Consider the following 12,157-nt stretch of genomic DNA (forward strand, 5'->3'; position numbering starts at 1 on the left):
GATTGTTAAATGAAAATTATAATTTGTGATAGCTGTCTCCCTTACGATGTAGTCTTAAACTAAATATTTACATATTTACATATAAATACATTAGAGCATTCATCTATCTCATCTGGAAAAAAAATAATTTCCATAATTTAAAACATATGTTTATGGATATAAAGCTACAAACATTTATCCTACATAAAATCCTGCAGTAAAATTGCAGAGGTATTTTGTAAACAGTCCATGTTTACAAATCAGAACTTTTTTATATATCACCATAAATTTTGAAGTTATAAAAGACCACCAGGTCACTCGTTATTTAGAAAGCCTAACCGTCTGTACAGAATCTCGAAAATTTCACCAACGCATAATACGATCGTAATTCCGGTAAATGTGTACATGGCAATTAAGAAAATGGTCTTCTCAAAGTGCTCAGGAACCATACACCTGGTTAAATTGTACTTTTTATCAAGGGATCCAGCGTCACATTTGAAGATTGCATTAACTTGAAAGCCAAAAAGGTGACTCTGTAGCCAAAAGGCCACCACCTCCAAGGTTATCCGTAACAATACGGAGATAATATAAAAGACAGTGTAGACAGGTTTCTGGAGAATGTCTTCTTGTTCTATACTTTTACAAGCTGCATAAAGATGGAAAACGGCTCCCGGGACTAGTACTGTCACAAGCTGCAGTGCCCAAAAAACCTGTAAAGAGATTTATTGGAGTTATTTGAGGTTTAAACAGAATAATCCAGATTGTTCTTTTTTTTTTTACACTGTTTGGTTTTTACATTACATTTCATATATAGAGCTGCAGCAAATTCCATAGCAATATTTCAATAGAGGAGAGTGAATAATTAATATTGACAGTATATGAAGTTGACAATAACATTCATATACAATAAGACATACAGGTACAGACCAGAAGTGGGCCCTGCTCTTGCAAGCTTACAATGCCTGTCAGACGTTACCTCAGTGTTAGTATCAGTAGCGTACCTGTCGGGGGGCGGGGGGCTGTCCATCCCGGGTGCCGCTCATCAGGGGGGTGCCACCAAGTGTGACCACATGTCCTGGATTGCCCGGGTCCCGGGCACTTTTTTTTTTCTACGCGGAGGAGAGAGAGGGGCGCCACTCGGCGCCCCTCAGTCTCCTCCACGAGGCCTCTAACTCCGTCGCGGTGCCGGTATGTCATGCTGAGCGCGGAATATGACGTAATATTCAGGTGCAATGAAGCAGCAATTCAGCAGCAATGAAGCAGTGCACACCGCGGCAGAGCAGGGAGATGGAGGCGTTGCGCTCCCACCGCAGGACTTCTGGAAGTTTTGGTAAGTCCAAAACCTGTTTGCATTTAACTACAAAGGAGGAGAGGGTAGATAGAAGGGAGGGAGAGGGAGGTAGATAGTTTGAAGGAAGGGGGTAGATAATGAGAAGGGAGGGCGGTAGATAGTGAGAAGCGAGGGGGTAGATAGTGCGAAGCAGTGTTCCCTCTAAGCTGTGCGCTTGTGCGCGCGCACATAGCTTTCAGAGGGAGCGCACACAAACAAAAATTGTGCACACAACCAGTAGTGTACTGAAGGGGCGGGTGGTCCGCTACTGGTTGTGCAGACGGCACCCCTCCAGAGACGGACAGTAATGTCCGCCGCTAGAGGAGCAAGCTCGGTTGGGGAGATCAAGGATCTCCCACTAACCGTCTTTAAAAAAAATCAAGGGAGTGGGAGGTCTGGGAGAAGGGAGGGGGGTAGATGACACAGGCCGGACTGTTTGGGGACAAAGTTGACTCATGCTGGGCTGTTTGGGTTGTGCAACCTGTCATCTATACCTTTATTGCTGAGTTTTTATGTGATTTCTAGTTGATCTATACCTGCAATGCTATGTTTCCATGCATTATTATTGTATACCTGCAAATACGGGATTTGTTAGTCTGATTCTATGCCTCCAGTGCTGAGTTCACATGTGAACAATAATAATAATAACAATATTAACCCCTTAATGACAAAGCCTGTACATGTACGCCAATTGTCCTTAAGGGGTTAATATATATATATATATATATGATTGCTAACAGCAAGCACACGCCTATCATGCCCAGGCAACCAGTACATGCTAGAACCTGGGCATGATAGGAGTGTGATTGCTGCACTCCTATCATGTCAAGTCAGCTAGTACATGCTGGAATCTGGGTATGCCTGGGCATGATAGGAGTGTGATTGCTGTTAACACTCATATATATATTAATATTGTTATTGATTTTTTTTGTCCAATTTTGGTGTGTTACTTACTTTTAATAAAAGTGTGAGGTTTTTTTTATGGTGGGGAGTTTTGGCCAAGTAAATGCTGAATTTTTGGTTTCGGTCCCGAATTTTCATTTCAGTGCTTCCCTACTACTAAGCCAGACACTGAAGTGGTAGGCCTACACCACATCAATGTTTGGCTTAGTATATAGTGATAGGGGTTACGCTGTACCACTGTCAATGGCTGCCTCAGTATATAGTGAGGGTTTATGCTGTACCACCGTCATTGTCTGCCTCAGTATATAGTGATAGGTGTTATGCTGTACCCCCGTCAATGTCTGCCTCAGTATATAGTGATAGGTGTAATGCTGTACCCCGTCAATGTCTGCCTCAGTATATAGTGATCTTCCGTGTATACCTGCCGCTGCAAGAAAGTCAGGAAGTACCGGTAAGTCCATAAGGGTATCTTGCAATGCGTTTTCTGTAGCTTAACTACATGCATTCATACGAATGAATTATGAGATTTATTCCCACATAAATACATACAAACATCTGTAAACATACTGACTGCCATAAACACTGATCCCAGCTCCTACTTAGAGAGTATTTCCCTTCCAGTAAATGCAGGTTGATGGCTGGAAGATGCTCACACATTAACTATGACCCTTGCCTTTTCCTTTCAGCAGAGAGCCATGTAGCCTCCACTCTTACTAACCATAACAAGTGACTACAAAAATACCTTCTTACTGTCAGATCCTGTAACATGACATGAAGTAGGACACTGACTCTGTCATCACTGATGCCCATAATGGAGTCTATCTGTGCCTCTGTAGATACTCCTGCTGCAGGAGAGGTTACCCTGCATTAAGTAGGCCCGCAACTGACCAACCACATCATCCGCCACAAAAAAATACTGTATGCATGCTCTGCAGTGCAGGTTAATACATTGCAGTGTAGCAGGCAAGCAGCAAGTGTCCCATTGTTAATCCACCCCTGCTGTTTGGGACCATTAAGTAGCTGTAAAGCCATAGCCTATCAAATTTAGACTTATCTTGTCAAACTCTATTGTGTAAATCCAGAGATTTTATGTTAGATAAGTAACACTTAACACTCCCATGAGGTTCCTTGACGTGGCACGTGAAATTGCATGCTTTCGGCAAAATACAGTACTATAGCCTCATGTTTATTTGATGTATTTATTTGCATATATTTAAGCAGATACTTTACTTACTGATATTTTTTTTATCCTGAATTGTTTATACCATGTTATACAGCTGGATATCTTAAGGGGTAAAAGCTACCATCTTGCAGCAAGCTCTAACCAAACCTCTGTTGTATTTTGTGAGTAAATTTTACATCTTGCAACCAGTTAACCTTAAATACTGCTTTGGTTTACCATTGCCTCTTTTTACTTCCCCCTTTGTCTTAATTACCCATATAAAATGTAAGCTCACAAGGGGAGTCCTAATAAGTCTACCATTGTATGTTTCAAAATGCTAGGTTGCTGACAGGCAGGGTCTGTGCATCTGTTATGTTATTGATAAAATATTCTGTCATGCTAGGGTTGTTATTGCTAAATAAATAATGATTAATAATAATAGAATGCACATGGAACATGGTTTATCTAAGATAAAATGTTCCCATGGGCAGAGCCAGAGCCTCAAGCGAGGCAGTCGGGTCACCTGACACATGTGACTCTCTACACTCATGTAACATCACTAATCATGTCAGCCAGCCTGACGGTAATATAAATTGACAAAGTGCTTCCTCGCAGTTACGCTCCCACACACAAAATTCTATTTTATTCCACCTCAGGATTCTGCCTTTGTTTCTTCTTCTCTACACTACACTTGCAATCAAGTAGAGTTTTAATGGTCGCCCACATTTAAGGAATCAATGTCTTAAGTGTGGTGCCTTCATTAGTCATCTTTTTGTACAGATTTATACAGTAGCAGGTTGGGTAAAGAACAAGGTTGGACAGAAAAGCATATTTATATAAAAACAAGTGTAACCGATCAACAAGTTTACAATAGTACTTTCTGCTGCACCTCACCTGAGGAGTTATCGGTCGAAACTGATTGTAACAGAATAGGTTCACTTCCCTCTTGTCTGGGTCACAGCTGAAATGCAGGGCCTCATTCCCATATACTGCAAAGCCAAGCACTCCAAGAAAGAACATGCGTACAGAACCAAAGAATAAGGTATGGAACTGACCAATCACCGTGGGAGGTCTGAGCTAGTGGGAAAAAAAAATACAAGTGAGAATTCAAAGGGTTTTATAAACCGACCACCTTTTAACCATTTTAGTCACTGTACTCAGATCTGTGCAATTCTACTATATCCTGAATCCTTAAAAGAATTGTTAGTGTGCGTACCATAAATAATGTGGACCCAGTTCTCCTCTTTGTGTTGACATAACACCATGTGTGCAAAGCTGCCATGTAGACTAGATGAACCACACTTCTCTGACATTAATTGAAGCAATTGTCCTTTTCATTTCTAGAAACACCTCAGAAACATCTGCTATCTATTGGTAGCTCTAGAGGGATCTGATCATTGTAGCTGAGTTGTAGCAAATCAGCAGTAAACAAAATGCCCGATTAATCCCTTGTTATAAACTATGAGTTAACAGAAAGCTCTAGATTTCTGGCAGCAAATAAATAACAAGGCAGATATTTAGAATTATTTCGGAATAGAGCTATGCACATTAACAACCAGAAACCTAAATCTTTTAATCACTGAAAAGGCCCTATCTATTTCAACAGTCAAGCTTCTCGTGATAACAGAGATAATTCTGGTTTTCCAGATTATTCAGCTAGAAGTGAAAAAACAATAGCTAAACCAATTTGCCTGATGTGTTTTTACCAGTATTCAGCCAATATGTAGGCCTGATCTTAACAAACCCACTAAACATCTCATCCATCACCCTATACTCACACATCCTTCATAGAAGTTCTTGATGTAATTTAAAGACATCACTTAGAAGACGTTATCTCGGGATACTTCTGGAGTAATTCATGTCCATCATTGCCAATTTGTTGTCATCAGATCCACCCCAGTGTGATGGCTCTCTCATGACCCTTGCTGTCAAAAAACTCTCACCACTGCACATTTCTCTTTTTATCTCAGAGGCCCCAATCAATTTACTCTCTCGAGACAAAAAAAACTAAAAGCAAAACAATATACCATACATGTGGTGAGCTCAATAATCCCCAGTAAACTCAGTCAGCAGAAAGGCCAGCATAATTATAAGGTCAGAGTACAACAGTTGGGATAATTACAATTTGCTGGCCTACAACCTAATACAGAGACTGACAGCCATCTCTGTTCATTTTAACAGTTCTTAGAAAGTCTTTGTGAAATCAACTATACTAATAAAATAAAATGTTTCAGTAGCTGTGGTGTCAGTGATTGACTATTTATCATTCTGGTTACAATTAAGCAAGTTTGATCACTAAGATATTCCATAATGCTCCTATATAAACAGCGATTGTATACCGTTAATAAATCTACACCATATTTCCAAAACATGTGGAATTTCGATCTGTTGTCTACTAAAAATATCATGTGCAGTCATGCATATGCAATATCAAGGTATGAAGTCTTTAAGTATGTGTATATTGAAAATGCAAGCGTGTGCCTAATTGTGCAGATACCTGGAGGCAGTCAACATATGAATAAAAAAATGGTGCTTTCATACATAATATCTATACATTTTGTTTACGAATGTGTGCATATTGTACACAAGTAAACAAATATTTATTTCTATTGTTCCAAAGAATTTTAGATATACTGTAAATGTCATGCATGATCTATTCAAGGGCATATTTTATGATAAGAATATAACAATAAGGCTGCATATAATTTATACAATTAGGATATGGGAAACATGTTTAATTGTAAATGCAACACTTGTTTAGATAAAGTATGGTGCTTCCATAATATTTTCAGTTTTTCTATAGTGAAATGACATGTTAGGAATGACATCCTAGACATTTGACCTGCAATGGGATTCGTGAGACTTCTGTTTAAGTTTGCTATATCTATCATTTATAAGCGCGCATTCATGACTTCTACATACTGCATGCCTATTTTTTTTGTCAGGAGTATGTAAAATAAGTGAATACTGCTGGGCTGTAGGTGTGTGCAGCAATCCTACTTCTAGAAACAGCTAGCTAATATCATATTTAAATATCTAACATAGTGCTAATTTCTAATAAACTTAGTGTTGATGTTTATTTAATGTTGTTAACTGTTACCAATGCAGATTGTGAACCATTAATTGAAAAAAATGTAATTTCTAGAAATGCTTAAAATAAATCTGAAAATCAAGTTGTCATGCTAACCTAATTGTGTGTGTTTACCATATATTTAACATTTATTAGTACACAGAGTAGAATGTCACAATAATCCCATCAATGTCTTATCCTTATGAGATCATAAAAGGGTATTTTGATTGTGACATCATAATTCTATCATTGTCGTATCATTACAACATTATAAAGGAGTCTTGATTGTGTCAACATAATGTCATTATTGTGTTATCAGTGTGACATCATAAAGTGGTGTTTTGAGTGTGACAAAATAATGCTATCATTCTCTTATCATTATGACAACATAAAAGGGTTTTTTGATTGTGACATATTTTGAATACTGCTGTGCTGTAGGGGTGTGCAGCAATCCTACTTCTCGAAACAGCTAGCTAATATATTTAAATATCTAACATAGTGCTAATTTCTAATAAACTTAATGTTGATCTTTAATTAATGTTGTTAACTGTTACCAATGCAGATTGTGAACCATTAATTTAAAAAATGTAATTTCTAGAAATGCCGAAAATAAATCTGAAACTCAGGTTTTCATGCTAACCTAATTGTGTCTGCTTACCATATATTTAACATTTATTAGTTATCTTAAAACTCAGTTTCAGTGGTTTTAAAGTTTTTTTTTACAGGATACAAATACCATGTAACTATAATTAGCGTGATACATGTTAGGAGCTATGTGTAAAGGAGAGGCTTGTACAAAGTGGTAAAAATGATGCAGTCTCAACAGAAACCCCTGTTAATTTCTCCACTTTTGCTACTTTGTACCAAAATTGCTCATTCAGTCACAATCAGTTGAGAAGCCAGTTAGTTACTCACCAACCTCAGTCCAGGAGTTGTGTTGTTTGGTCGACCCATTTAATCCGATTATCAATCCAGTTTCATTCGTAAATTTAAAGTTCCAAAATCGATCTGGATTAACTGAACCAGTAAAGTCCATGCCTCTGCCATCGTTCAGAATAAATTTGTATAAACAAATCCTCATAATCTAAATCATTGTAATTATGCCACCTCCTACTGAACATGTAAAGGGATGGTAGTCATTTCAGTTAAAGAGTTGCCACATAATGGTCACAGTTTTACTGGAAAGAGGAAGAATGAGTGATACCAGATCAGGTCCACTAGCCTATGCTGCCCTGTACTTTCTGTGTAACAAACAGTGCATAGCTCAGCATCATGTGATATTCCAGGAACTGGAAGCTTTTGTATTAACCCTGTGTATTTTTTATGGGGATTGGCTATTCATCACATAAACTGCTTGCCTTTGTGTCCCTAGACAATTCATGAATGAGAAAATATTTTACATGATTAAATAATTGTTTCTAGGAAGGATTTAGGTTGTAGGAATGGTGTTAGAAGGCTGCATTTAGTTACAAAGGTGTTAAATTTAGACATATAAAAGTTACCAGTTTTCAGTTTCATTTGCTGCAATAAACCTTATTTTTATTAATTTACACCTGTTTTTAAAATGCAGTATATATTTTATCTGGTCATATGCATTACATAGGCAAGTAAGATTGAATAAAGCAATTAGTACACTAACTTCAACCTGACAAGATATCCCTAATGGCTTTAATTTACAGTTAAATCCAGAAATATTTTGACACTAACTTTTTTTTTATGTCTGTTTGAGGGTATGGGCTTAAAGTGCAGTCTCTCAGCTTTAATATGAGGGTATTCACATTCAAATCTGAGGAAGGATTTAAGAATCACAGCTCTTTAATATGGAGCCCCACTATTTTTCAATGGACCAAAAGTAATTGGACAATTCACTCAAAAGCTGTTTCATGGACAGGGGTGAGCTATTCCTTCTTTATTCCTTCTCTATTCCTTCATTAGTTAAGCAGGTGAAAGGTCTGGAGTTGATTCAAATTTCAAAGCTGTTTCTGTAAACCCACAACATGCGGTCAAGGGAGCTCTCAATGCAAGTGAAACAGGCCATCCTTAGAATGAAAAAAAAAAAATCAGAGAGATAGCATGAACATCTGAGGAAAAAAAAGAACGCACTGGCAAAACCAAAAGGCCTGGACGTCCATTGAAAACAACAGTGGTGGATGATCGTAGGATCCTTTCTATGGTAAAGAAAAACCCCTTCACAACATGTAGCAAGTGAAAAACACTCTCCAGGAGGTAGGCATCTCATTATCCAAGCCAACAAACCATTCATTATCCTCAAGAATAGGCCAGAAACACACCATAAAGGCCAACTCAGTTCTGGAACTGCATTCTTTGGGCAGATGAAACTGAAATCAACCTGTGCCAGAATGATAGTGTGATGGAGACCTGTACTCGGATTTAGCAGCTCCGCCCGTAGATATCTTCCTTGCCGCTGGAAGCTCAATTGCTGAAGGGACTAGAATTAAAATAGAATTAGGAGTATAATCTTTTCAACCACCAGACAGCCTGGCGCCGCTATACAGTTCTATGGCCAGCAATGCCTACCTGACAAAGAGTCACTATTTCCCAAGGGAGCAGTGTCAATCCTGAGGTACCAATAGAGAGCTCAGGCTCCGAGAATGTTATGGTCCAAAAAGTGACGTGATCCAACAACGGGACCCTGAGCAACGGCGTTGGAAACTTCCCCAGGAATAGTCCGCACGGTAGTCGAGCCAAAGTTCCATAGCTGTGGCTGGGTAAACCCTGGTCCTAAAGATTGGTAATAAAACCAGGGCTCCCAAATGAGCTCCCTCTCCGTAACTACCACTGAGTGTTGCCCACTCAACACTTAATGTAACCTCAAGAGAGCGACGTGGTGGGACAACGGGTGTCTGGAGCGATGTAGTTCCGATTGTTGGTGGACATCAACGTGGTTCCTAGCTGCCTAGACATAAGTGGGGGCTGGGCAGGCAGGTAAGGAGTCTCTCCTGGATCCCAGCAGTGCCCCCCTCCCAAATTCAAACATACCCCCATGGGGCCTCAGAGGTTTACTGTGATAGATGGCACAAACAAAGTATGGGGAAGGCTTGGAACGGCTCGTGATCCGAAGCATACCACATCATCTCTAAAACACAATGGAGGCAGTATGATGGCATGGGCATGCATTGCTTCCAATGGCACTGGATCACTAGTGTTTATGGATAATGTAACAGAAGCAGCCAGATGAATTCTGAAGTGCATAAGGATATTGTAACAGATTGCAGTACCATAAATTGGTAAATCAACTAAAGTCATCTTCCTCCATTACTCTGACCGCTGAAAATCTCACTTATTATGAGCTGATGTCAGAATATCGGCCACTAACTCCTTTTCCTCAAAATTCATCAGCTGAGAGTAGATGCTTGAGGGTAAAATCAGGAACTGAGTATGATGGGAAATACACCAGTATTGAAAAATTACAAGGGGGTAATTTACATGCAATAGTCACAGCAAAATACACAGGGTTCTCAATCAGGCCCTCCTCTGCACACTGCTCAGTATTTGAACTCTACCCACCTCAGCCCAATGCGGGGTTATTGTAGTCATACAAGATGACTAAACACAGATGGTAAACACAGGCAGCTTCCTGACTTCTGGTCTAAACCAGTTTAAAACTGGATATCAGTTCTTGGTGCAAATACTACCCTAACCACCTCCCAAAATGCAGCTACCCAAAATCTGTGTCTGAGCTCTCTGGTAATTGGGGAAACGTGGCACTCTATACCAGTTTGAAGAAGTAGTCCCAATGGACCCCAAAAAACAGAACCCCTTCCAAGGCCAGGGCCCATAGTCTATATGGAGAAGGCTGGGACTTCTATGACAAGATATATTGTCTGCTCAGATACAGCCTAATTCAGCGAAGTTGATTGGACAGAGCTTCACTTTACAGATGGACAATGACCCAAAACATACTGCGAAACCAACCCAGGAGTTTTTTAAGGCGAAGAATATTCTGCAGTGGCCAAGTAAATCACCTGATCTCAACCCGATCGAGCATGCATTTTACTTGCTGAAGAAAAAACTTAAGGCAGAAAGACCCACAAACACAGTAAAGGCCTAACAAAGCGTTCCAGACTTCAAGCAGTCATTGCCTGCAAAGGATTTTTGACAAAGTATTAAGAATTAACATTTTACAGTATGTATGATTGTGTTGATTTGTCCAGTTACATTTGAGTCCTTCAAATAAGTGGACTGTGTAAATGGTTGCAATTAAAAAGTTTCATACGATATTTTTGTTCAAGCCCCTTGAATTAAAGCTGAAAGTGTGCACTTCAATTAAATCTTGGTTGTTTCATTTGAAAAGCATTGTGGTGGCGTACAGAACCAGAATTATGAAAATTGTGCCAGTGTCCAAATATTTCCAGACCTAACTGTATATTAACGCACAAAACGCTGAAAGTTCCTTAATAACTCCATGGGCTGGAATTATACATGAGAATTTCCAAGGTTTGACCCAGAGTGTCCAGATGTAGCCTTGCTTCCTTGGATTGATTTGGATCAACAAGTTTTACATTGTGTACCCATAAACAAGTCCATCTTTAAATATAAACAAGCCTGGGACAAGCCTGTGTGTTCACCTCACCCAGCATAGTTGCACCTGAGTAGAGGTTTGTGCTGCTACTGGCACAGACATCTCTACTTATGTGGTCTGCTTGTTGCCTGTTGCTGGACACTGGCATATAGAGACATGGCAGGCCAAATAGTCGTTCCATTTTTCCTGAGGGTAAAGACTTGGTCCTTGGTCTTGTCTTAGGTTCAAGATAGCTAAATGTATGTTTAAATTCCCTCACTGTATTGGACTCTACCACTTCTGCTGGAAGGCTGTCATACAGCACTCTCAGCAGGTGGTGCACAGTACACTAGAGAGGGGAAAATATGAGATGTCTGTGCTGACAGGTGGAAAAGCTGCAACTTCTGGCCAGCCTTAAAGATTGAATTGTCCATGATAAAAGCCAATACAGTGTATTCATAAAATCATTCATAGTGCTTGCTGAACCAATCATACAGATAGTTGATTCTTTGTATTTAGAATGTCTTCTCTATTTAAATTAAAACCATTAAAAATAAGTGGCAGTGTTAATATTTCACTTGCGGTGGCCTTTTATGGGTACATTGTGATGAGGTCACTCCTTACCATATCTCCCAGCATTCCATACTGGCAGAGAGGGACATTGCATATGCATTTACCCCATTCCTCAACCAACTACACTATATGGACATTATACCAACATGGACTTTTATGACTTTGCAATATAAATACATAAACATTAATATGTAGTGGGCCCCACATTCATCCAGTAGAGCATTTGTAATGTAAGGTCAGGCACTATTGCTGGATAAGAAGGCCTTTCTCACAGTCTCAGTTCATCCCAAAGGTGCTCAATGAGGTTGTGGTCAACTTTGTTGCATCAGTTTGGTGAAGACCCTTTCCTATTTTAGCATAACTGTTCCCCTGTGCACAAAGCAAGGTCCATAAAAGCATGTTTTGATAGGTTTGGTGTGGAGAAACTCTAGTGACCTGCACAGAGCCCTGACCTCAATACCATTTAACACCTTTGAGGCTGATTGTGAACCATGCCCTCTTGACCAATATCAGTGCCTAACCTCACAAATGCTCTTTTGGCTGAATGGGCACATATTCCCACAAACCCACTCCAATGGCTTGTTGAAAGCCTTCCAAGAAGAGACCAGGCTGTTACAG

The 12,157-nt window shown here is 39.6% G+C and overlaps 1 protein-coding gene across 2 annotated transcripts; it reads right to left on the reverse strand.

Annotated features, from left to right (window-relative positions):
* Positions 1–278: 278 nt before the first annotated feature.
* On the reverse strand, positions 279–7,630 carry GJE1 (gap junction protein epsilon 1). Of its 2 annotated transcripts, none has more exons than XM_053460855.1 (3): positions 7,360–7,630; positions 4,269–4,451; positions 279–689 (listed from the first exon to the last, which is right to left on the reverse strand). In XM_053460855.1, the coding sequence occupies exons 1-3, from the start codon at positions 7,396–7,398 to the stop codon at positions 294–296; spliced, it is 618 nt and encodes a 205-aa protein (XP_053316830.1). In that variant the 5' UTR covers positions 7,399–7,630; the 3' UTR covers positions 279–293. The 2 variants fall into 2 exon arrangements, with proteins under 2 accessions (XP_053316830.1, XP_053316828.1); XM_053460853.1 differs by lacking the exon at positions 7,360–7,630 and adding an exon at positions 5,153–5,312.
* Positions 7,631–12,157: the final 4,527 nt, after the last annotated feature.

The sequence above is a fragment of the Spea bombifrons genome, chromosome 3 (genome assembly GCF_027358695.1).
Source record: "Spea bombifrons isolate aSpeBom1 chromosome 3, aSpeBom1.2.pri, whole genome shotgun sequence".
Classification (NCBI taxonomy): domain Eukaryota; kingdom Metazoa; phylum Chordata; class Amphibia; order Anura; family Pelobatidae; genus Spea; species Spea bombifrons.